A 26,080-nucleotide genomic window follows, 5' to 3' on the forward strand; every position below is an offset into this window, starting at 1 on the left:
GCAGATACATTAATCTAACTGCCACATACGGTGGTAAAGTAAACTCGCCTAATGTCAGATCAAATGAAAGCATGCAAGAAATGTTTGATATGACACTGACAGATCGAGATATTTTAAAACATTTAGTAGAAACTATAAAAATGCCTTGACTATGATAAGTTCAAGTAGTCAGATTGTACCGAATCTTGGTGGACCTTTTGTTTTTATTGTAAACGTTTGTATTACTTGCCCTACTTCAATTGAGAAAAGAACGCAAATGGATTGTTTACTTCTAGGTTATGTTGCCATCATTTCCTCTGAAAAACTTATACAAGATTTTTTTACTGAATTTACCAACACAATCCAGTCATTTCAAGTCAAAAATAAGAAGTTTCAACACCTCATTTGCTATTGAAAGTTTTAGTGGCAATATTAGACTAAACATAAGTGAAGGAATTAGTGTTTATGTATTCAACGATCGAGTTGTTACGGTCAAGTTTATTTTTATGATTTAGGAGAGGCAAATAATATACGCTGTTCAAAAAAAGAATATGAAAATTGCTATCCAAATCGTATAGCTACAAGAGTTATCCAACCTATTTCGACAAATGAATTCATACTTTCAATACTTTGGGACAGGTATTTAGAGACACTCCACTGAACAACGTGAGACTGGCAGACAACACGTTAAAATACATTAACCAACTTCCAATGGTGGTGCTGATTTGGCCTATTCAAAGCAGATTATGGCAGTCCAGTTGGCAACCCAGAGTTTTGGGTAAGAAATGGAGCACATGAAATGTTTGATATCACCTCACTTTTCAGGGTCCATGGAGAAAATTCGTTTGATTGAGGGGATGTCTCAAATCAAAGAAATAAAAGACCCAACTTAAATTAATAAACACAGATTATCAGTAAGGCAACAGTTTTCTTCAATTCTCAATGCTGGAAAAACTTAGTTGCAACATGTTAACTCGAATTGAAGCAGATCGTTTAGCATTCATTAGAAGTTATCAATTAAAACTAAAAGCAGAAATAATGTGGATGAACCTTGACGACGCAAACAGAGATATTTAAAATAGCTTTTAACAAGTGTTTAAGCAACTCTAAGATGTAGCTACAATTACTCGAATTTAAGCATAAAGTTTTCCTTGGCGTTATGTTTCATACTATGCGGCTCATTGAGCCGCACGGGTTCTCTAGTTACGAGAAGATAAATATCTGTACTAAAGTTACTCACACTTTGGCATAAATATCCCCATTTTCAAATATATATTACATCTGAAAACATACACTCAATAATTGTTTCCTACATTGCGTTTATATTAGTTTTGACTATTTCAACACCAGTACAGTGATTGTCGAGTTAAAGTGAGATAAAAGTGTAGTCTTATCAGTAAGTAAATTATATCAAAATTATATATGGAGAGGTTTGTTGTGATTGACAAGGCGTTAAATGTTTACTTTTACAGTAGGAATTTAACGTTTTATAATTTGTACAGAAAATGAGATTGTCACAGAAAATTGTTTTTGTTTGTTGGTACCTAGTAGTTTTTTTTTCTTACAGACGTTAAAAAAAAAATTTAATAAAAATAGCTTAACATGTTATTAGTTATTTCCTTACGGATAGCTGACGAACTTTATTGAAATTAATAATCTTAATCAATCTTAATCTTAATCTTAATAATCTTAACTAATAATTATTAATCTTTTTGACCTGAGACACTTCTTATTTTTTTGTTTTGAGATTGCTAGACCTGTATGTAGGCTTTAAACTTCTGAGTTACCATAGCACTGTAACCAAGTCAAATGTGTTTAATGACTAGTAGGAGCAGAACCGGGTGTCCACGACATAAGTCCATGGTTCCAACCACTTGCCTAGCCACGACTCTTTCAGCGTACCGTATTATTTATTACCGCCAGAGCACGTTTGTAGTATACGAGTGTAAGTTACAGCCAAAGGCCGTGTTAGTATTGATCCGTTCGTAATTTTTTAGAAGGATTTTCCATCTATTGAATTATTTTATGAAGCAGCTTTATTAGCAAATCTTACAACCTGAATAATCACACTTCTAAAGGATCGAGCTGATACTGCAACTAAAATGTTAAAACATTAATTTGGGCATTCGATAAACTAACCAAAATAGTTCGTGTCAATTATAGTAGTGAGTGGGATTTGCCTTTGCACAAGAGCCCTTCCCCCTTAACCGTCGATGTTGTTATGTTGTACACGCATCTCAATAATTAATCGCAATTGCCTTCATTTAATACCAATAATTTCTCGAAGTGTGACCCTAGTGTTTTGGCAGCCTTTATCTCATCCATGCCTTACCCAACACCATCCTGATTTACACGATCTAGTGTCTGTTTGTTCGTCTGCAGTCTGTCCGTTCGCTTGTCGCATTGTTTCCACTATGCGAACGTTCTTAATTTGTTTGTACTCAAATATGAGTCTTTACTTGTTATGATTAAGCACCATTTTTTTTGGTACTGTTGTGTTTCTAGTTCCAATATTATTGGAACGTGTTTTACTATACTCTTTCTTATTTAATCTTTGCCTAAAGTTTAAATTGTATGGTGTTGTTCATGTATAAGAAATAAATATACATATATAAATAAATAAATAAATTTAATATTTACAAAAATCATTTTAGATTGTGATGGTCCAAAGTAAAAAAACTTTGATCATAATTAAAAAAGTATGGACTTCTCTACTACATAATGTATTCGAGGTATTTTGATAGGTAGATATTTTCAATGTAATACGCTATAATAGATACTCGATAGTATAATACAGTCATTTGTGAGACTTGACTGCTATTGTAGGTAGTTCTAAGGATTATCTTTTTTCTTTTCACTTATTTGTATCAGAGAAAGATATACAGTATGGTTTCCCTATCGAACGTTTAGTTTAAATATCTTATTTCTACTGTTGAATCATCTGAACAACAAAATAAATAAGGTAGGAGTTAATTTGCACGCCGGTTTATCTCTCACCTTCCGAACCATTTTCATAATTTGTGAAGACCTGCCAGGCCCCGCCATGCGGAAGTAAGAATCTCCGTTTTTATTTAATTTTCCATATGAAGAAAAAGTTACTCCTGTCTCGTTGTAAGACCTAGACTCCGGAACGATTTACTTTTTCGTTTTGAGGTACCCCATCCAAATGCCAAAAAAACACCGTCTGTCCAACCTGTTATGTATGCATAAATATAAGAGTTGGGCCGGTGCGCACATTGCGCATTTTAAAAGGGTCCTTGACAAGTCTCCGATACAAAACAAATAATAAGTCATTAATTGAGCTAGATTAATAACCATATTAATCTGGTAATATTTATTACAATGTGAGAAAATAGCATTGGCTAAATCTTCACTAAAAATCACATTTCTCTCAAAAACTGATTCAAAAAACAAAACAAAACATATTTGAACTTTTGTGCGGTATATCTATATTTAATTAAGACTACCAGTAAACTCACGGACGCTGTAGCAGACCTTGTCTATGAAAATAGACTTTACACACTTTCTGAGTTGTCTTAGGTCCTGATCGACTTTCATTGGGAGCGAGAGGTCATTGAAAAGAATAACTGAATTAAAGTGAACGGTTATTAGTATACCTGTGGCGTATTTATGTTAACCTCCAGTTAACGCTCTAAAAGTTATTAATTTTTTCCTTAATATTCTTCTGATAGTCTGATGTATAATAACCTAGTAACATCCAGCCAAGCGGACATAATACCTGACAAGCGGAAAACTAGTTAACCAATTTAAGTTGACCTAACCTAACAAAGCGTTGGGGGGAGCGTTGACTGAAGGTCGACATAATTACCGAATGTGGTTAAGTAACATTGTACTGAAGAGAATTTTTATAAGATTTAAATAGATGGGAAAGACTTTTTATGAACTGAAATCTTAAGCTGCGATAGACTTTTACATTTTAAATAAAAAAAGTTGCTATGGGAGCGGAGCTTGTTACTTCGTACGTGAAACATTCGTAATGAATAATTTTTAAAATATCACCATAGGACTTTCGCCTGTTAAAACAAGAAAAATGCACTAACTTAATCATGTCCATTGTGTATCTATACCGAAAGAGTAATTTACCTACCTCATTCAGGTAACAATATCTAATAAAATGGCCTATTTACCATTAGTTTTTAAAACTATATTTTTTTGTTTACAATTTGACCGTGGTTAAATATTCAACCGAGGAAAGAAGTCAGCTCTAACTAACATTCATATGTAAGAAATTAATTAATAAAGCTCTTTGGCAACACTGAATCATTAAAAGGGATGTTTATAAATTTACCTAACGCTAGAGAAGTGAACCCCGAAAGAAATCAGTTTTTTTGTTACTATTCAAAACTACGCTTGATCATAAGCCTTTAAAAGACACGTCAATCGTAAAAAATTGTTTAGGACGACCGAAAAAGGGATGTCACAGAGTAAGCCCTTATACTAATCTATTAAAGTTTCACCAAAACACACTTCTCTGTAGCAGCAAACCTAAATTCAAATTAGCTGTTTTCATAAATGAAAAAAGTGCTGCACTCTGTTGGTAAATCTTATAACTTTTAATGCTTTTGCAAATCATAGAACCAACTGTTTTAGTTGAAACAGCTGACTAAATTCTTTAATTCCTTTTAAATATAAACGAGGTGTTAGCCCGTCCTACGTACGGGAGTAGTCAGCTAAAACTGTGTATAATTCAGAACAGCTAGCTTACACGTATAAAGACAAATTTTATTGCAGCCTACAGTAGAAAGAGTAATTATCAATTGAGAAGTGTATAGGCCTAGTCAACGATATCACATCCCAATTCCATCGCATACCTGCCTCTTCCATAATCAATATCACTACAATACAATAACTCATACTTACACAATTTCCAGTAGGTCTGAATAGAAACTCCCTAAAATAAAACGAAAACATTCAACAAAATTCACAGTACACATAATTATAACATTGGTGTCCTGACATCATTAAACGAATCGTCCACACATATCCTTTATATCAATTTCACTGCTTCAATTGCTAAATAAATAAGTGTAATCAAAGAAAAGTAAAATCAACAACATATTTTTTGTTTTGGTAAACAGCTGAGTCAAAAATAAAATAATATTCATTTGAACAAAAGAACTGGTCACATTTTGAAGGAACTTAAACCGTAAACATGCTAGTAAAGCTAGTGACGTAATTAATTGTCTATGTTTATTATCCATTCCGTTATCAGTTCTAATATCATTGATAATTAAACCACCCTCATTTAATAAATGTACACCTAAATTCCCCATATTCATTTATTTAAACTATAAAATTTTCAGAGCCACCAAACTTAACCACAACTAAACACACGCCAAACAACTTTTTAGATTTCATAAAAAGATGGTTAGTCTAATTGCGGTATCCTAGGTGAATGATGACGTTGTGCTCAATCTATGTCATTCATCTGTATATCTTTGGATAAACCCCGTCTGAGGTTGTGGTGGTAATTTAAAATTGTATGCCTGAGGGTTCCTGATCTCCTTCTTTATGACATCAATATTTCCGGGCCTAATCCAAACAAAGTTTAAGCATTCAAAAACATTGATTGTAAACAAAAAGCTACCAATATGAGTTAAAACTTGTAAAAAATGGATTTTCCTACCGTTTCCTAAAAAAGTTGAGCAGTAAAATAATTTGCATATCCTTTTTTTAAGACTCGTGTACAGAGCCTTGACTTGTATACATCGATAGTGTTACTTATCTCGGTGGTCTACTAATCACACTTTTTTCCTATAATCAATGACAAAATCAGAGTAATTAAAATAACCTCATAATTCTAAAGGACATTTTTATATATAACCAGCTGTTAGTTAAAAGAAAATTATATTGCACTAAACTAAACCGAAGATTACAAAGATTATTTTAAAAAATCCTTTGAACATTCTAGTATTTTACTATGTATATTTAAATAATATGTCATCCTCTTATATCTACTTATCAATTATTAGCATTACACATAGTATAAATAAGTCAACCCTTAGTATGTCTTTTAATTTTATGCAAATGCTGAATTTGCGACACAAAATCTGAATATTTACAGCTGTTATGTTAAGCAAATTATTTTATGCCAAAAGCTAGTTTGCAATCTTAGCGTCGGCTGCTAGACTTTTTAAAAATTAAAACTTAATTTCTAAAAAACTGGGACCCTAAACTAAAATTATGGCTTCGACATTCCCTAGTTCTCAAATTTATCTTTCTTTCAACACAAAAATCATGATAATCCGTCGAGTGGTTGATTCAGAATCGTGAAATAAAAAAACACTGTTTCGTTTTAATATTATAGATACTCATAAGGTTAACATGGAAAACTACACAGCCACTGGGGCGGAGCCCGAAAGGATTTTTGAGATAAGAATATGCTTATATGTTGATCGGAAATGTGAGCTATCATCATGCCAATCTTCATCCCAATCCGTCTGGTAGTTAATGAGTGATTGAGCAACACACACACAAACGCACACAAACTCACTAACTTTCAGATTTATAATATTAGTAAAAAAGATATTCACGTTAATGGTCTAAATAAGGTTAATGGTCTAAATAAGGTTAATGGTCTAAATAAGGTTAATGGTCTTAATAAGGCAACAAGACATCATGTAACGATCTTGAGAATGACAATTAAGTTAAGTAAAAATGTAACTGCAATTTTGTTCGATTAAATAAATGCAGATAAATACATTCACCAATGTTTTGTGAAGTAAAATATTTGTTATAACATTGTTATGGAATTTAGGCCAACGTTTGTGATAGGTGATAAGAAAGTCTGTATTTGTAGGCTTTGAAAACGGAATGAGCATTAAAGGCTTTGCATTTTATTAAACATTCTTTTATAACATTTGAGTCGAGAGCATAAACATACTTTTACATTTTCATAGACACTCTAGGGGTTTATGAGTAAAACCTATACTGTAGACTATACAAGCGGAAATACCAGCAAGCTAACTTATTTTCTTAAATGCCTCAGTTATACAGTTCTAATTTAGAATATATCTTACATAGATTAGTCCTGAAGGCAGCAATTTTATTAATAAATGAATCTCATAAATACCAAAAATCTAGTAATGCATTGAAATACTTTTCATAAAGTATAAACTTCACTGCTTTGGGGATGTAAAGCAGTTGATTGAAGAGGATATATTTTCCCAGGGGATTTAAAGTCTTCTTCCGGAACGTCGTTCCAGGGAGGACTATCCTGGTGAGGGCTATCCAGCCATGTCTCTGCATCATCCTTCCATGGAATCTTAGGTATCCCGGGGAGAACGTCAGAATTGGTCAGTCTCTTGACTTCCGTCATCTCTTCATTCACACGCTGAAGTGGATTAAAAATGCCTGGGAAAAAAACACTTTTAAGACACTTGTACTTTACAGCCATTAAAATAATATACACAATACATTTGCTCTCAATAATTAATGTGTTTTTATCATGCTATTTTGTGAATTATAAAATCATACTTACTAATAACATTGATTATACATAGAATAGACTTCCCAAGTAATGGAAAATTGGAAGCAAAAAAAGTGGTGTAATCTATTGAGATGGTCTACCATTTAATGACAATATTCTGTGTGAAGTTTGAATCGATCAGCTGTTTGCTACGATAGGCCTACTACATTGATTTTAATTATTATAAACCTTATAAAGTCCATAAGTTGATAATTTTTGTGCACTTAAAAAATAAAATACCCCCGCCGCAGCAAACCTGCCGACTAAGCGAATTTCCGTCTGACTGAATTGATTTTCAGTTAAATATATTTTAATAACATTAGGTTTAACGAGTACCTAGGTTTGCTGCTACAAGGAAACTAATAAAATGTGTTTTTGAGTAAAATATAACATAGTAAAATATAGCTTAGGACAAAATAAATAAATTTGCCAAGTTTGATCAAAATATATCCATAAACAAGCAAACTACAACATTTGACTATATTCTCCTTAAGAATAACATGGGAATTTTAAATTTACAATTTTTTAATTTTCTCCGTTACTAATAATCGAACAAAAATACTTTTATATACTAAAAAATTTGTTTTTTTAAGCTCTTTAAAAGGGTCTAAAGAGAAATCGGGAAATTTTGTGTTTTGAGGGTCAAAAGTGAGAAAAACCAATTTTTACCCCATAAAACCCCCCGTAAAGCCCCGTTCCCATGGTCCGATCGTGCTGGTTCGCGAACTCATTCAAGTTTATCCCGCTTTACACCTTTAAACCAAATTTAATCAAAATCGGACAAAGATTACTCAAGTTATCGCGTTCACGGACGTATATATATATATATATATATATATATATAAGTCTATATATATATACATATATAACAATTTTAACGAATGGTGTTTTTGGCATCTGGGGACATCAAAATGAAAAAGTAAATCGGTCCCGGGTCTAGGTCTTACCGTGCCACCTACGGTAATAGCTACTTCCCTATAGGGAAATTCGCTAAAAACCCATATTCGCACAGTATAACAAATAATGATTTATTAAATTAAAAACACAAACCTAACTGGTAACAATCCTACTTTGTCAGTTCTTATTGTGTATCACAAATTTTGTTACTACTTAGGTCAAATTCAAGAGCCAAATTAGCTGTTGTAATAAATTCAAACAAATCAATCAATAATAGTGTTGCACCCTGTTGGTAATCCTTGTAACTTTTATTGCTATGCTTTTTATCCTACGCTATGCTTTCACTGCTGTCAAGATTATTTAATTCCTTTTAAATATAAATAATCATAAGGTTAACATGGCAAACTCCAGAGCTACTGGGGCGGAGCCTGAAATGATTTTTGCGATAATAATAGGCATATATGTCAATCGGGAACGTGAGCTATCATCAAGCCCAATTTAGCCCAATCCAACCAGAAGTTAATGCGTAATTGAGCCCCACCCAAACAAAAAACACAAACTTTCACATTATTTATTAGCATTGACTATACACAGAATATACTTTATATGTAATGTTAAAATTTGAATCCAAGAAAATAGATGAAGTCAGGACCATCTCACCAGAAGGTGTCTATTGGGTTATGGGAAAAGTTCTTGACCAACTGAACTGGTTATCCATGAGCAGAGCTAACATACCCCAGGCTTAATGGACATAGTTATTTTTTTTTACTCTGCCAGGGATCTGTCCTGACGGCTTACAAAGATTTTTTGCTATTCTTATGATTACAGTAAAACTTAGTAATATATTTATTACCAAATATATATAAGGCAGGTTTTTGAAAATTATTTTCTTGTTGCTTTATCAAAATTTTAGACATTTATTTATAGGTAATAACTGTTAATACGGCAGATATAAAGAACAAAATTATTATCTTAAGCGTTCCCTTCCCGTTGCAAAGAACGGGTATGGCGGCTAGTAACAACATATTTTTAAGTAAGCAAGCAAGAACGTTGTTAAACGTTAAACATGGCAATTTAATTAGATTTCCAACATTACCCCTTTTTGTAAATTTATGAAATATTTAGTGTCTCACCTTCCTCCATTTCTTCTGCATCACTCTCTGGAAACTGATCAAATCTGTCCCACATGTCAGGAAGGGCGTCGTAATCGTCCGGGTCGTATTCCTTACGATGGATCCAGCCCAGGTCATAGAACATCTCTCCGATCTCTTCCAACGCTGGCCATGCCAGGTTCTTGAGGTGAAGAGATATCAAAGGCCCCTTCAGGCTCTTTATGTACTCTGTAGGTTCAGGAGGTGGAGGAAGAGGGTCCATGTACAATCCATCGTCCTCAGGCTGAACAAATAAAACCAAACTTCCACATTACGAGTATGTATATCAATCATAATTAATATAATAGAAAACAACCAAACGTTTTACAGTACTTACACGTTTACACTGCTTAGCAGTGTGTGAATTTCTTTAGTGCTTTAGTGAATTTCTCCAAAGGGTATGAGTTATTACCGTAGCACATGAACGTATAGACCCGGGGCCGATTTACTTTTTGACTTTGAAGTCCCCAGAAGTAAAAAATACTATACGTTCAAAATTGTAACTATAAATATAAATATCCCTGAAAATTATAATAAGTATCGACTTTAATTTGTATTGTGTTAAATGTTATAAAACTTTCAACTAAATCCAACAGGTGGATTCAACTATAGAAATTTAATCAACCTATAGACTCCGACTGATGATGGTCCTTTGGGTCCGAAATTAATTTCGGATCGATAAAATAGGACTGCTGAGGTAAGACCTTTCAATATCAATTTAAAATAAATTCAGACTTTTATTGAAACCATCGTATATAGTAGGCCCGTGAAGTTGCCCCCCCCCCATGGATGCACTGATAAAACTAGTATCATTGGTTAGTGCTCCAACTCCCATCGTTAGTGCTCTTACGGGTCAGTATCTATAACGGAAAAACTGTGGGTGGGGCCAACTTCACGGAAGATAGCCCTCCCTAGTAGTAATGTGTTAGCACTAACTTTCAAAACCGTACCAACGGTTAGTGCTTCGGTAGTGCTGTTAGTGCTGGTTAATGATTCAATTTCCATCGTTAGTGCTCTCTATCAAAATAAAAAAAAGTTGTTTAAGGAGTTTCTTACGATTTTAAGTATCCAAATATGATTTACTCACATCTTTGTCGTAGTCAGGGTCTTCGTAAGCCATGTTCAGTAGTTTTGTTCCCACCTGCATCCATTGGTAAGGCGCAATATTCTTCAGCTTTAAGTGGTATACGACATTGGTCTTTTCCAGTTTTATGTCCCGAAAGTCGTCAGGTAGATTGAGATCATTGAGATCATTATTTGGAAAAGTTCGTTTACATAATGTAAGCTTGGTGTCGGGTAGTGTTTTCGGCTCTAGTTTTTTTATTAAATTTGGCAAAGGACTATCATAGTATAGTTCCTTCAACTTGGCTTTGAGGCGGCTAAAAACTAAAAACCATTGAATTCGAGTGATATTTTAAGAACATTGTGGTTCATTATAAGGTAGTACATTGAAAGGTTTCTAATTGATTTATAGCTTGATACTACTATATGGTAATATAATATGAAGATTTGTAAAAATACATTAAATAAGTAATTTTTACGCACACGAACACACATGTACAAATGTATATGTATAGCTATTATTTTCCGGGTTTGGCTGTGAATATTTGATTTCCTTCTAATGTAATATTGTAATATGTCAATATTAGATAACTATTTGTCAAAATCTTTTTATCAATCTATTAATCTATTATATTTTATTAATTTATGCTATTTGAATTTGTATTGGATTGCAACGCACTTTTAGTCGTTGCCAGTTGAAGAGTTTTGATAGCTTATATGTATATGTTATTTAATTATTACGTTACGTATTTATTCTTGATATCAGCATGGGGTCCATTTTGATATTCATATCCGTCAAGCTGTAGATTTAAATTTGAATTTTTTTTACAAGTAATTAAAAGTAGGATATTGTAATTGATTTAATTTGGGTGTTATTTTTAATTTATTTAAGCTGCAATGTCATGAATATTACTTACGTTAAGACATAACTGGATCCTACTTTTATTCAACCAATCAATATGATTACCAGGAGTGTTACGTAAAGACATTACTGTTACTACTTGTAATCAATGATTGATTACTAAGGGTGTTACTTATGTTAAAACATTTCTGACCCTACTTGTAATCAATCAATCAATGCATTTGACAAGAGTGTTACTTACGTTGAGCCATGACAGTTGCACCTTGTACACAACAATCAATCTTATTTCATTACTGAACTTTCTAAATGGGATTTGTACATTGATACAATTTACATAATTATAACGGTTTTGAAAAAAAAAATCATAAAAAAGAAAAATAGTAGATAGAAAGTGTAATCTAAATCATGTTTGTTATCTCCTACTATTAGAGGGGCTTGTTCGTAACCAGTCAATACAAATTAAATGACGTTTACAAGTCCCTTGTTGCCTAAACTGGATTTTAGCTTATTAAGATTATAGCTTGGATTATGGATGATTTAAGATAACATTATAATTAAAGTTGCTAATCTGTGAGTTGATATATCATAAACACGATGTTGTTGTATATAAGGCATAATATATCTTAATTTTGTTCGTTGAAGATAAAGAAATGAAAAAACCGAAAAATGCATTGGGGTTTGACTAGTTTGAGTGTAGTTTGTGATCTTTGTAACGAGTAGAGCTCACGCATGAAAGTACCAACATAGCCTTCCTTGGCCAAACTGACTGAATGAATTGTAGCTAAATACTATGCCCGGCAAATAGCCTCAATATAAAATAATAATTTGTATTGGAAAATATATTATTAATATTCCTGGATTTTCGTTAAATATTGAAAAGCACTTGTAAATAGCTCAAAGAATTTCTATAAACAATTAACTAGTATTTAAAAAATTCATAAATGACTGTTATTAGTTTTAAAAGACTATGGTGCCACACGAATATGATGGCAGGATAACGTAGGTAACAAATGTTCGTATATTGCTTTGAATGTCTAAAGAATAATCCTCGTCGATTGTTTTTATGTCTGAGAACAATATTACCAGTGCAATACTTGTATGAGTTTGATTTAGACTTACATTGTGCTAATGGAGGCTCGCTAGTTTTTGACGTCTAGGTAGGTAATAAAAGATGGTGTAAATAGTTTAAATACAATTTCTGTATTTGAGTATTATATTCAATAAACAGTTCACATCATATAAGTCATTGACACAAACAATAACTTTTAAAAATATTTTACAAGTAATTACTAAACATAACTTATTGATAAATGTAATGTTGTTTTGTTGAGGTTGCCAAAGCATTACTTAAATAAGATTGTGTTGTAAGTTTGTGCATTGTGTGTCCTGTTTTCTTTGGCCCACCAATACGCGAAAAAGATCCAAGCACTCAAAAGGTGTCTGCATACACAGATAAAGTTCACTTTGCCTTGTCAAAATCATTTAAATTAAGAAACTATTAAAACAAGTTTTAGCAATTTATAAAAATCATGTTTGTAAAATAAAGCTTGGCCATTATATTAAAAAGATTAAGTATTTGTTTTAACTATTCACATGACAATATAATGTACACAAGGTAGATTCGTCACAGTTTTCATTAAGGATCCTCGTCTGGGACCATATCCTCCCCTCTGAAACAACACACATTCATTATAAATATTTATGTAAACTTAAATATTAACAGTAATTTACTGTAAAAGTGTGTAATGCATATTACTGAAATATATCAGTATATCCTCCATAACGTGGACCGCTGCGGCGAACCCACAAGTCAAGTAGGCTCATCACCTAGAGCAACGTCACAACGGGAGGCACACACAATGCATTAAATACATTCGAAAGCATTTAGAAGTTATACTTCTTAGCTTCTCTCCACGCAATAATATATCTGTGTGCTAGATCCTCAGCTAGATTGAACTTATAGACATTCGGCGTATACGTGTCATGCACTCAGAACTAGACCCACGATGTATTGCTACAATTCTTTAATATGCACGTATTTTGTGCTTAACTATAAAATTAATAAATACTCATCGTATTGCAGTAAGGATATCTACTTACCCTCTTGGCAATTCCCCTTTCCCGAACTCCAGTGGTGGCGGTTCGGGTGGTGGAGGATTTTCCATTAGTTTCATTGTATATCTAGCTCTTTTTTCTAAAGTTACGTATCGTCTAAACTGATTTCTAAATCCTGCAACATAACACAGAAAATTATCAGATAAAATACCCAATATGCACTGTCTTAGGGAGTCAAACCGCGACAATAACATGTCGAATTCCCTTGTTACAGCAAATGTGCAGACTAAAGGTATTATTAGTTTCAATAGTCTACAAATTATCTTTTATGTTGAGTCATGACGGGGAATCTAAACGTAAAACTAAGTAAAGAAAAATTTCATTTCCTTGATTAAAACTTGGGTTTGCTGGTACAAAGAACTCAACGTTTCATTTTGAAAAATCGTTGATCAAATCTTAAACACGTGCTATAAAATAATATAAAAAAACAAATAATATTTCCGAAACAAATAGAAATATGCGTTGAATAATAGTTTACTGGTTGGAGCAGATTTTAATAAAGAATAACTTTTTTCTGTCATAATAGATATTTAAACAAAATTAAAATTTTTGTTAATATGTGTAACATATTTTTGTGTCTAATTTATAAATGTGCTTGTATATACATTACACACAAAATATAAATAATATATAATTATAAGCGAATGTCCATATACGGAAGTAGCTATTACGTTGTTGGCACGGTAAGACAGACCCGGGACCGATTTATTTTTTTCAATTTGATGTCCCTAAGGCCAATTGTTGTCCAATTTTGATCAAATTTGTTATAAACATGAATCAATTTGTGAAACAGTATGTAGTAAATCTAGGGTAATGTAGTAAATCTAATTTAATGTAATTTGAATAGAAAACAATCAAGAACTATTTATAGAAATTTATTGGTAATAGTCCAATTAGACTGATTGGAATTCGCTTAGTCTGTAGGTTTGCTGTGCGGGGGTATTATTTGTTTAAAATTATTTTATTATTTTATTTTGTTACTAATTCAAAATATATCTTTTGTAAATAAAAAATATTCTTTTTGGAGAGTCGGTAGTAAGCAGATATTACATTGGGAGGGTACGTAACTACCATTCCTACATGTAGGGCTAGTTACCCAGACAATCGCAAACACATATAAGTCTACTGGTATATATCAGGAATTGAACTAGTTCTGTGCATGTACACGTGTAAAAAAAACATTCTTTGTTATGTATCCAACCTAAAGAAGGAACAACTACAAACTTTGTATTACGATACATACATATTTTGACATGTAAAGATGGATTGACAATCAATCGTATTAATTAATAATCATTTAACTTTGAACATTGTTTATCATGCTGTACTTACTTCTAGGATCTATGTGTCTTTGCCCCTTACAGTCGTCTACCATTGCCTTGGCGATCTCTTTCATCCACGCGGTAAGTTTAATTGTCTTCCCGAACACTCTCCTTAGGACCTTGGGTATTTCCTTGTCTCGCCAGTAAGGTTTGAGAAACTTGGGCATTTTGGGTGGATCCTCGTACGGGCCGGGATCGGGTGGGAGATTGGCAATCTCTCTCGCCTTATCAGGGTCAAACACAGACACCATGGAGATGGGCTGAGTCTCGGCGATGGAGTCAGTCGCTTCCAGCTTCTGAGGCTTACGGAACGGTTTGCTGGGCAAATATATGTAACCATTGTCCGATGTTAAGAGACACTCAAGACCCATCTCACTGCAACTCAATTCGTGATGATAAGAATTTGTTCCTCTTAGAAATAAAAAAACTTTACTGCCAGTCACCAATGGCCAATGGACTGTCCGGTGATATAAAGAAATACACAGGTGTACCTGGAACGTTCCGGTGTTAGTCACCACATGATAAACACCTTAGCTTTGTGCATTTGCAATATGTGACCACCGCCCCGTGGCAAAACAGTGCAGGAGGTCGCTCTCCAACCAGCAATACAAGTCTAAAACACGAATTTCGAGCTACCGTGGTCGGCAATGTTTGCAAAGAATAAAAATATAGCACTGATGCAGTGCTATGTGCTATAGCGTACGTGATATATTCTACACGCTATAAATATCGTTTTTAAATAGAGTTGCTTTCTCAGAGATGTTATCATTATTTTCTCACTAACAAAACTACCACAAATTTTGCTTTGGCAATTTCGATGTAGAACTTTGTTCAGATTTGCATTCAAATAATTAAGTAGTGTTATTTAATGTATGATTATTCGTCAATTATGGTAACGTTTGGTATTGGGTTTTACTTTAGTTTTTTCATATCCTCCTCACGATCCATTGTGTCACAGTAAATTAGGCTCAAGTGTTTAAATTTCTCACGCAACCATTGCAGTGTAAATGTGGCACTGATGGGGGTTTAAATATACTGCAAACCTATGATTCAATTTTAAAGCCATACTTATTTAAAAGTGTAGATCTAATAACTTTCAAACCCCTGCTTATATGTGAAGTCTATATAGATCCAAAAGAATCTAACAACATCCTTTAATGTAGCAATAAATTACGGTACTTCAGGAAAAATATGTTTTACACCGGTTCTTTGATTTTGCTTAAGCCTCTTTACCTGTAGCTTATGTTAATTTCAAAGAAAACTAGAAACAACATTCTACAAACATTTTAATACTAAAACATAATTCTCTTGACAACACAACTAGAATAACATAAATAAATAAAATGTCCAAAATGTAAACAAAGCACCATCAAAAACCATCACAAGTAAATAAAGAAATAGCTGAATTGCATTTGCCACTTGTTTCATGAAATAAAATAATGTAAAATTCAAAAGCATGTAATGCGTAGCTCTTTTGGAAATCGGCCTGTGGGGCAAAGCCCTGAGGGAATTTCTTATTACCGAAACTTGTTTAGCAAATCTTCAAAACCTGAGCTTCATTACCAAACTTCTATATTTTTATATGAGTAATGGCCTTAAATACACAAATGGGCCTGTATCACAAATGGGCCTGTATCACAAATGGGCCAAGTCTCGTAACGGTGCACAAATTTCAAAACAGTTCGTATATAGCAGACGTAAGAGACTTACCTTGATTATAAGTGCTTTCACAAGATTAGCCTAACCTTCCTTATTATATATGTGTTATTCTAAAAGCTCACTAATATTCACTATCTGAAGTGTTTATACCATCTATATGATGTAAGGCCATTTCAAAATATAAAATCATCTGTAAAGCATTAGTTAATTATTATGATTTTACTCAAGCTACACAAAGCCCAAATGCATGATGTTGTTTCACGTTTGTAACACACGGTGAAATGGATCTTAAAAAATTTACTTTGATAAACTAATGTTGACTGGATGTTGTTGATGTTAATAGTTCCCATCTAACCATTATCTCTATTTCTTGTCAATAGTGTAGGAAAATTATTTTATTAAAGTTTGATAAAAGGTGTTTAAATTTCCATTAGAGTTTAGAGCTACAATTGGCACTGAAGGAAACAGTTTTGTAAATGTTTTCTTCAATTAATTTTAGTGAAGTCCCTTTACCTGTAGACATCTTTTCTTTCATTTATTCATTTATAATTGTTTAAATTTCAAATAAAATTACGAAAATCATTTTGAACTTACACTACCTTTCTTCTGAACGTAAAAATCTTGATAGCTTAATCACAAAATAATACACACATTTTCTCAGCATAAAATACGCACCAACAAAACCCCAGTTATAGTAGTTTACGCAACGAGCGCGTGGATATAGGAAAATTTGAAACTTTAAGGTACAAGCCTTTGCGAGTTCCTTTAAAACTTCTACGAGTGTAGTTGCGACTACTACTTTACCTACGACAGTGTTTTAATTACTAACAATCACTACTCATAACATCTAAGAGAGGCTATGTCGTTGACATAAATAACCGCTCATAGCCACAGATTGTGATGCAACGACTATTCGGCCCAACCCAACCCCTCACTCATTGTATATTCGATTAAATTGGCGATACAGCTGATAAGTTGACTTTCAAAGCATTATAATTTGACTTCTTTTCTCTCAATCATTAAACCTAATTGGTCCAAAACTGTACTGTAAAGTAACTGTTTTATATTTTCTATCTGCATTCCTCAACAGTCATATGTTTTTATTTTATTTTTTATATTTATCTTCCAGATGTTTTTACTATTGTGATCATGAAAATATTGAAAACATTGTTTAAAATACAAGACTCATTTACAACCCTATGCTGATATAATTATTCAAATATTTGTTTATTAATTATTAACACAAGTATTTTAGAATAACAAAACAATGCTGTTAAGTATTTGCACTCATGGTATTAAATTGAATCTAGATAGATCTGAACTATAATATATCATTTAGCACCAAAGTTAATTTATAAATAATTTATAAATAAAAAACTTTTTTAAAACAAAACGTTTTTAAATGTACTAAAAAGTAGAAAATAATTAATAAATATGTGAAGAGTATAAATACTTGTAAGATTTAAAACGAAAAACGTGGGGTGCATGCAATAGTTAATTTACAATTACCTTCACCTATTGAACTAATGTATTATTATCATTGCATGCACCCCACGTTTTTCGTTTTAAATCTTACAAGTATTTATACTCTTCACATATTTATTAATTATTTTCTACTTTTTAGTTTTTAATGAGTGTGGATGTTAAATCTATTTCATGCATCTATATTATATCAGATTAAGACAGAGGCATGTGGGAAATCTAAGGTTTATTTGAGTTTCATTTCATATAATTATTTATTAGATTGAATGTATGGCCTACCTACTAACTATAAATATATCAATCCATTTAATTTGTTGTTTACTTTATAGAATACTAAATAAATAACAAATGACATTATTAACAAACATCTTTATATCTGCAATCAGATTGTTTATCTTTATTTTGAAATGTTTATTTGTAAAAAGAATCTCTTTGGAGCAGAACCTGTACCTATTAACCTCTGCTTTTTGAACTGTCAAATTTAAGTATTTACAGCTGACTTTAATTAATTGATATATTTACATTCTTTCAAAATGTAAACATGGAAAATTTGGAAGCCAGTGTTGCGTAGCCCAAGGGAAATATGAAAATTAAATGCTATAATATTGCATTGTCATCCACTTGTGACCTATGTTTCAAATTTCAAGTTACTAGCTAATCGGGAACTTCGTTTAAAATTGATATCAAAATTTGTAGGAAAGTGAGCTAATAAAAACAAGCCCATGGGGCGTAGCCCAAGGGAAATATAAAAATTAAATGATATAATATTGCATTGTTATCCATTTGTGAGCTGTGTTTCAAGTTTCAAGTCTCTAGCTCATCGGGAAGTATCAAAATTTTCAAGAAAGCGAGTTAATAAAAACAAGCCCGTGGGGCGTAGCCCAAGGGAAATATGAAAATTAAATGATATAATATTGCATTGTCTTCCATTTGTGAGCTATGTTTCAAGTTTCAAGTCTCTAGCTCATCGGGAAGTTAGTATATATAACATTGATTACAAAATTTGTACCGGACAAGAAAGCGAGCTAATAAAAACGTTTTAACGGTATTAAAACTGGATTCCCTTGTTCGAATAATCCACGCTTCCTGTTTGGAAATTCAAATTTATATAGTTTGAAACAAACCTGAAGGAAGAAATTTTGTTTATCAAATATAGATTTTTACCCTATGGTTATAGGTTGATAGTTATGAGTAAAGCTTAAAACTCATTGTAGGTGAAGTAGCCTATTACTTATACTATAAAAATTATTTAAGTAATTAACCAATGATAGTTGCCTTTTCTTCTTATTTGTTTGGTTAGTGAACTTAAAGAAACTACTACCACTACACGGGACGATAAATATTATCGTTATGTTTAATAGTAGTGTGTATAGGCCTATAATAAATTACAATTTGTACAAAAATATTCTTCGTATTTTACATGATATGTCAACGATAAAAATAACGAAACATATTGCTATAACTGAGTAACAATTGATTCTTTCCTCTTACAAACTGGGCCCAAAATTGGATGAAAGAAAAATTTACTTTGTGTATTTTGCTTGGGAATTCTGTATTCCGCATCTCGGTGTTCTTTGCTTGACCTTTCATAATGTTGTGATATATTCGTAAATTTATTGTATGGATTAGATTCTGGAGTTGATACATATTTAGAAAATTCTTCCTTTTCAATTAAATCATTGTTTTGGCGTGATTCAGACGGTTTGGCTGTGGAGAATTCCAAGCCAGTAACTGATGGATGAACCCATGTGTAATTTTCCAAATTGCTCTCCAATTTAGTTACATCATCAGTTATTGTTTCTAAATGTTCTGTAAACATTGAATAACACAATAAAATATTTAAACATAGAAAATAATGATTTAATTAAGAATATTTTAATTTAACAGAATTTTGTTTATTATTTTCAATCATATTGTTTAACACATCTTATAAAAGTTAAATTCTACTCACTCCACTCACTGATCACTAGTTCTCAAAGCTACAAGCTATGTTATAAGCACGCAGGAGGAATTGAGATCCAAATTAAGCTTAAAGTGTACAATAAGAATCGTTTTCAAGAAATCCTATCAGGATCCCAGCCCCAGTTGACTTTAAAGTTCTCATATAATCCTTATGGAGAAAAGATTTGTTAACATTTGAATGGGTGAATACTTTTGAATTTTACACTATTAACTAAGGAAAAATTAAAATATCTGCATTATTTTGTGACTAAAAGTTTGCGTTTCTCTGCATTTTTGTAATCATTAAAAACATTTTTTGTGATAATTTAAAGAAATTAAAACTCGTGATAAGTACACTATTTGTTGTGGTTTTTAAGATCTGTGTTTCTCATGAAGTAAACAACAGTATAATGTTATTATTTATTGTGTTCAGAATATCAATGCCAAAGGAAGGATTATTCGCAATAGAGTTTCATCTAATATTTTAAGGTCTTCTATCACGTTATGATTTTTTATAATTGGTGCTCAAAAGAGGAGATCAGAAGTTCTTAATGCGTCAATCACTTTCATTCTTACATATAAGCTAATAACAATGTCACAATTAATTATGCAATTTTAGATGAGTATGTTGCTTTACAATACAAGTTCACGTTTTTGGTATACATTCGATTTTAATTAGATTTTCAAGTTTTTTCGTAAAGAAATGTACCACGATATCGATTAATAATAATTTATTTTACTGGTCAGGTGAGAAAGGCCACTATTATGTGATTACTATTTATTTATAAATATGTTACATAGGGCATGAATTAATGATGATAATATTTAGGTTATCGTGGAATTTATCCATAATTCCCAAACTAAACTGAGGAGTAAATTAAAATTTGTTTTGGAGATGGTAAGGTAAAATACCCTAATTTTTGAGCTAAAAAAAAAATAGAATGAACAAACAAATTTTGACTGTAGATCCAGGTGAAAAATTCTTAATTTAGTGCATTTGCTGGATATACCAACGTAAGTTAAGTAGTTAAGCAGTGTAAGTTTGATATTTCATACTTTTTAATCCTAAACACCTCTTTTACTCGTCCCTTATTTAAAGGTTTCCTTAAAGAGGAAAGTAAAAATTTTAGAAAGTTTTTTATGTCATCCTTAATCCATATATTTACAATGTAGTCATACTTTTAGATACACCTTAAATACTCAGTCTTCCCAAATATCTTCGGTTTGTGGTATTGAATAGCGAATATGTAATCAAATACTCGCTTCTCTGAATCATCTCTTAATATTACAAGAAAAACAATTTCTCTAATGTTTGTTCGAAATAATTTACCGATTTTTACTATAGGCAAAATGGTTTATATCATTATTAGGCCTACTTCTATGTGTGACTGGAAGTAAGTTCTCACCTGGTTCTTCTTCTGTTTTTTTAGGCATCGGTCCCGTTTCCTCGGTTTCAGAATGGGTCATTTCCTTAGGTTTGGCTTGTTTTGAAATTATCATCAATTTGTGATTCCTTTCTCTTCTCATCTTTTGCTTTCTTAACCTCACAGTTTTTGTGTAAACTTTGTATTTTAACCAACTGACATATTTTTGAAACGCGTTTCCTAAAACCAACCATATGATTTCCAATGATAAGTTTAACGTAAGTAGTTAACGCCTATTTTTAACATTTCATTAATTAATAACATTGATTGGCATCCACTAATCTGAGCTAAGGTGATATTATCTCAATGACAAACATTTAATGTTTAATTAACAAACTATGTTTTCTTAATCTATTAAAAGTACTTCTAATACATGTGGCCATCATGTTTTATTCAAATTAAATCAGTGAAAAAGTGGAGTTTCACTAATTGTTTAGCAACATTCAAAACATTCCATGGTTAGTAAAGAGTTTGGGGAAATATCATAATTATAATTTAGACAGTTAGATACATAGATAGTTTTAACAGATACATTTCTTTTTCCTCTGTTGAGTAGTTGATAGGGCAGTAACCAAAGTTATTTTATGGTCTTATATGATTTTATTGCAACATGCACTTTTTATCAGTAACCAATTATTGAAATGGGGACGTCACCGATGCGTGTATTATCACCAAATGCGTCATATTTACCAAAATATGAGTAAAGGATAAGTGTAGAATTGAGTGTGACGATCTTTGTTAGCTTTGTTACTAACTAAGATCAGATTTTTATTAGAGTTAGTAGGCACTAACAAAAGTGTTAAATAAAAGTTAAAAATGTTATTAAAGGCGAGTAATGACTTACGGATGTTTTCAGTTTCTTCATTGCCTAGAAGTGGCGGTTTTACGTATACCGGGTAATCTCTCTTTTCTTCAAGTTCACTGTTTCTTAAAGGTTTTCTAATCGTTGGCCAGTTGTAACCAGCGACACCAGTGTAGGCTGGCACAATGCCTGGATTAGTATACGTACTTTCCAAAGATATCAAGTTTTGGACGTAGAAGTTATAATTTAACAGATTAGTATACCAAACGTAATCCATGGGCCAATACTGGTACATTTGAGAAATAGATTGATCTGAGTTATATGGAATATTGCACATATTTCCATTTAAATCTTCTCCTTTAACAGGCCAGTTGACAGAATACAATCTTGCATTAGATCTTCTGTTGGTCAGACTATTGGTTACATCTCCCGTTTGTGATTTTACCCACAGGTCTTTTTTGGTCTGTTTCATCCTGACATTTCCTATTGAAGGATAGTTAACACTATTCCTCGTAATTGACGTTCTAAGCACCACTGAATTACCTTGTTTTTGATTTTCTTCGGGAACAAGCTTGATTCTCTCATTACTTTTGCATGAAATTTGCTGTTTATGATCCTTATTCTTGATTGATTCTGTGATTTCAATCGATCGTGATAATGCTTTTAATTTCTCCAATCCACCAATATATCCTTCGTTCCCAGTGTTTTCAGAATTAGATTTTTGTTTAAAGAAAGCCCTCTCAATTTCAGCAATAAAGTCTGCATAAGCTTCTTCTGAAAAAGAGATGCAGGGCATAAACTAAATAATAGGGTATAACGTTTCAGAGTAGTTATGTTGTTTTACGTACTACGTTAGACCAAGGCATTATATACTGTAGACACATGTAGACATGCACATTGTACATCACCACTATACATTGGCATTCCCGAAGTATTCCCATATATACTTTAGAGTAGCAAAATACAGCTATTTATTTAAGAATATTGAATACGTGTTTTACTTCAAATAAATCAACAAACGTTATTGAGTTCAGTATGCTATATGAAAATATCGAAGACTACATTTTTTTTGTAGTGACAGGATTTACCTTTGTAACTTTAACTGCTCATAGATTACTATAAACATAAGTTATGGTCAGATAATAATGATCAGTTATTAAATGTATAATCTATAAAACTAAAACGTATGGTTAAAAATACAAAAGTATTCAACTCGTTCATTGTAATAATTAAACTTTTTTTCGGAAAGTCTTAAAAGATAATTATTAATTTACCTTACCTGAATTCTTTGATGCATCGTCATTTTTGTCTGTATTGCTTTTTAAGTAATCTGTATGATTCAGCGTACTTCTTATTCCAAATTTTGTTTTTCTTTTATCGACGTCTTCTTCTGAATCAGGCTGTACATAGTTTGAACCGCCCTCTACCATTTCCGGCGAAAGGTGTGTGTCAGATGATCCAAAGCTGGAACTTGAACTTTTGTCTTTATCAGGACTATTTATGAAATCAGCTTCGATTTCTATTTCACTCGCCTCACTTGGATATTCTTTGGGATCGAAATTCCAATACGATGTTCGTCGCTTATTAGATTGGTAAACTGTTTTGTGACCGGTTTTATGGCGGTTTACATTCAAATCGTCTACACTTTGATTGAGTTGGATACTTGATTCCCTGGTACCGATGTTTTGCATTTGATGGACATTTGGTTTTGATAGTCTAAAGCAGTTCTCATCTTCGGTAACAAGAAGCTCTCCATTGTTATTGAGTTTTGAACTAAACAGTTCAGCACTGTCACTTTGGGTGCATATTTTGTTTAGTCTATTGTTTTCCATGTCCTTTTGTTTATAATAATAAAGATCATCCAATGCAATTGATTTAGAAGATAGGCTACGACTAGATCTTGTAGATTTTAAATCATCGTCTTTTCTTGACAAAGGACTATTGTCGTGTGGACTATGGAAGTTCCCTTCTTCCCTTGCATTTCTACCACTAGAAGATTGAGATGGCTGTAAATCATTTTGAGTTGCATAGTCGTTTTGAAATACATGATTGATTACCGTACCCTTCTGCGTACTCGGACGGACCTTAATACCTTGCCTTTCTGCATTGCTAGTTGAAATGCCGATGGACATATTGTTCTTTATTTCTGGCATTGATTTTTCTCTGTCATAAGGTGTCATGAGTTTTAAGTAGAAATTCAATCTTCTTAATGAATATTATGATTAGCATTATATATTTAGCATTTCTAAAATTCTACGACAAGTAAAATAAAGAATTGTATTTTATAGGCAAATACAGTTGGTTGTATTTGTATGTCTTCATACAAACATTAATCCCACAATTTTCAAAGGTCCATCAAAAATCTGACATCTGCAACATGTTTGAAATAATTATCTGTAAATTTTACACTAGCAAAATAAAGACCTATTTGAATCTCGTATAACATTATTAAAACGAGTTATCGAAGTTTATAGACAGTTTTAACAACAAAAGCGTTGTACAGTAGTTCGGCATGTTATTTTACAATCTAGGATGAAAATAAGGAAATCACCGCAAAGGTTTAAAACTTATTTTAAGAAAATCTTAATTTTACTATGCTTTTTTCGTTGATTTCTACTCATCCATTAGTAATATTTTACCTGGAAAGGATGCAAAATGTAAATAAATGGTTTAGGTACCCTGGTTTTTAAATGTGCACATTTCAGGCATTCAAGTAATTACAATTAAACAAATTAATCAAAAGTATTAAATAATATTTTGACTTTTTGTGAATTGCCTATGTAGTTACGGTTACCGTATTAGTCACGGTAAGACATAGACGTTTTTCGTTAGGACAATTTTACATTTGATATCCCCAGAAAGTAAAAACACAATCCTATATATATAGTCAACGAATATATATAGTAAGAAATATGAATATGTTCACCTAGGTTTAATCGAATGAGTTCGCCAACCAGCATGGTCAGACTATATATTTTTTGGAGTAAAAATTTGGTTCTCATTATTTTGACCCTCGTAATATACAATTACACAGTTTCTTCTCAAACCAGTTTATAGAGCTAAAAAACCAATTAATTAGTGAAATAAATGAGTCAATAACATTAAATTAGTCAATAATTAACTTAAACCTAATGTAATTTTTAATGATGGATCGATCTAACATTCTTAAAGGGAATTTTCGATCAGGCAAATGGAAATTCGCTTAGTGTGAAGGTTTGCTGCGCGGGGTTATTGTAATAATATATTTAAAATACTAAACAAATAGTAAATGCATTACATACCTGAGAAAGAAGACTCTTCCATATTCCTAACCACTATCGTTGCTTACATTCTCGCGAGTCTGTCATAAATGCTTCTAGAACCTTGAGGCCATCCATCAAACATGTTGTAATAATACATACTCTGTTTTTGTCCGATAACCACATTGCATTCCTAAGAATTGTTTACTTAAAATAAAATGTTAAAATATAGTTTCTAAATACTCAAATAATATGTTCTTTAATGGTAATTTTTGGAAATCTTTTAGGCAACACAAAAATGTTTTGTTACAAGGCTGCTGTGTAAATTTTAGGTGCTTAACTTGATGATATTGCTTTTTATTGAAAAAAAGAGAAAAAATATTAACTCCGCAGTTAACTCTTAATCTGATATTTACCACTAATATCAGTCATGTTATTTGTTAAAATACACTAACACTGATTAGATCCGTTGATTTATGACTTAACGAATGGACCATTTTGATTTATTTGATTCTGAAATTACTAACCCATGAATGTAATATAAACATGACCTTGAAGGGCACTAGTTTACTTCGATTATGTACTAAATTTGGCATTTTTAGCCCAATATACCTGTATTACATACAATCTCCTATAGCTTATAATAAACTAGATGG

At 32.1% G+C, this 26,080-nt stretch overlaps 3 protein-coding genes and 1 long non-coding RNA gene across 6 annotated transcripts in view; all 4 read right to left on the minus strand.

Moving 5' to 3' along the window:
• Positions 1 to 1,323, minus strand: part of LOC128982809 (uncharacterized) — a 30,170-nt gene extending 28,847 nt beyond the window's left edge. The window contains exon 1 of the long non-coding RNA XR_008489736.1: positions 1,220 to 1,323. This is a non-coding gene — a long non-coding RNA (uncharacterized LOC128982809). The remainder of the gene's footprint in view (positions 1 to 1,219) is intronic.
• Positions 1,324 to 6,820: 5,497 nt separating this feature from the next.
• Positions 6,821 to 11,880, minus strand: LOC128983032 (uncharacterized). Its single transcript, XM_054402158.1, has 4 exons — positions 11,682 to 11,880; positions 10,604 to 10,902; positions 9,499 to 9,760; positions 6,821 to 7,353 (listed from the first exon to the last, which is right to left on the minus strand). The coding sequence occupies exons 1-4, from the start codon at positions 11,689 to 11,691 to the stop codon at positions 7,103 to 7,105; spliced, it is 822 nt and encodes a 273-aa protein (XP_054258133.1). The 5' UTR covers positions 11,692 to 11,880; the 3' UTR covers positions 6,821 to 7,102.
• A 793-nt stretch (positions 11,881 to 12,673) lies between these two features.
• LOC128983200 (uncharacterized) lies at positions 12,674 to 17,430 on the minus strand. Of its 3 annotated transcripts, none has more exons than XM_054402396.1 (4): positions 17,212 to 17,430; positions 14,888 to 15,252; positions 13,541 to 13,670; positions 12,674 to 13,110 (listed from the first exon to the last, which is right to left on the minus strand). In XM_054402396.1, exons 2-4 carry the CDS (start codon positions 15,246 to 15,248, stop codon positions 13,077 to 13,079), a joined length of 525 nt encoding a protein of 174 aa, XP_054258371.1. In that variant the 5' UTR covers positions 15,249 to 15,252; positions 17,212 to 17,430; the 3' UTR covers positions 12,674 to 13,076. The 3 variants fall into 3 exon arrangements, with proteins under 3 accessions (XP_054258371.1, XP_054258369.1, XP_054258370.1); XM_054402394.1 differs by having other exon boundaries at positions 17,136 to 17,430; XM_054402395.1 differs by lacking the exon at positions 17,212 to 17,430 and adding an exon at positions 16,588 to 16,837.
• A 1,938-nt stretch (positions 17,431 to 19,368) lies between these two features.
• Positions 19,369 to 24,501, minus strand: LOC128982919 (uncharacterized). Its single transcript, XM_054401991.1, has 4 exons — positions 23,465 to 24,501; positions 22,228 to 22,959; positions 21,366 to 21,563; positions 19,369 to 19,827 (listed from the first exon to the last, which is right to left on the minus strand). Exons 1-4 carry the CDS (start codon positions 24,363 to 24,365, stop codon positions 19,475 to 19,477), a joined length of 2,184 nt encoding a protein of 727 aa, XP_054257966.1. The 5' UTR covers positions 24,366 to 24,501; the 3' UTR covers positions 19,369 to 19,474.
• Between the last annotated feature and the right edge of the window lie 1,579 nt (positions 24,502 to 26,080).

The sequence above is a fragment of the Macrosteles quadrilineatus genome, unplaced genomic scaffold (genome assembly GCF_028750875.1).
Source record: "Macrosteles quadrilineatus isolate MER2022 unplaced genomic scaffold, UCM_ALF_1.0 Scaffold_1__1_contigs__length_201487025, whole genome shotgun sequence".
NCBI lineage: Eukaryota > Metazoa > Arthropoda > Insecta > Hemiptera > Cicadellidae > Macrosteles > Macrosteles quadrilineatus.

Coding starts and splice junctions, on each gene's coding strand:
- LOC128983200 (XM_054402394.1), bottom strand. CDS start 17,200: ATGCTGAGAAAATGTGTGTATTATTTTGTGATTAAGCTATCAAGATTT. Junction 15,253..17,135: donor TTTTTACGTTCAGAAGAAAG/GTAGTGTAAGTT, acceptor ATTGAGTTGCAG/TGAGATGGGTCTTGAGTGTC. Junction 13,671..14,887: donor AAGACACATAGATCCTAGAA/GTAAGTACAGCA, acceptor GTTATGTTGCAG/GATTTAGAAATCAGTTTAGA.
- LOC128982919 (XM_054401991.1), bottom strand. CDS start 24,365: ATGACACCTTATGACAGAGAAAAATCAATGCCAGAAATAAAGAACAAT. Junction 22,960..23,464: donor CGATGCATCAAAGAATTCAG/GTAAGGTAAATT, acceptor TCTCTTTTTCAG/AAGAAGCTTATGCAGACTTT. Junction 21,564..22,227: donor TGAAGAAACTGAAAACATCC/GTAAGTCATTAC, acceptor GGTTGGTTTTAG/GAAACGCGTTTCAAAAATAT.
- LOC128983032 (XM_054402158.1), bottom strand. Junction 9,761..10,603: donor ACCCTGACTACGACAAAGAT/GTGAGTAAATCA, acceptor TTATTTGTTCAG/CCTGAGGACGATGGATTGTA. Junction 7,354..9,498: donor TGCAGAAGAAATGGAGGAAG/GTGAGACACTAA, acceptor TTTTTTTCCCAG/GCATTTTTAATCCACTTCAG.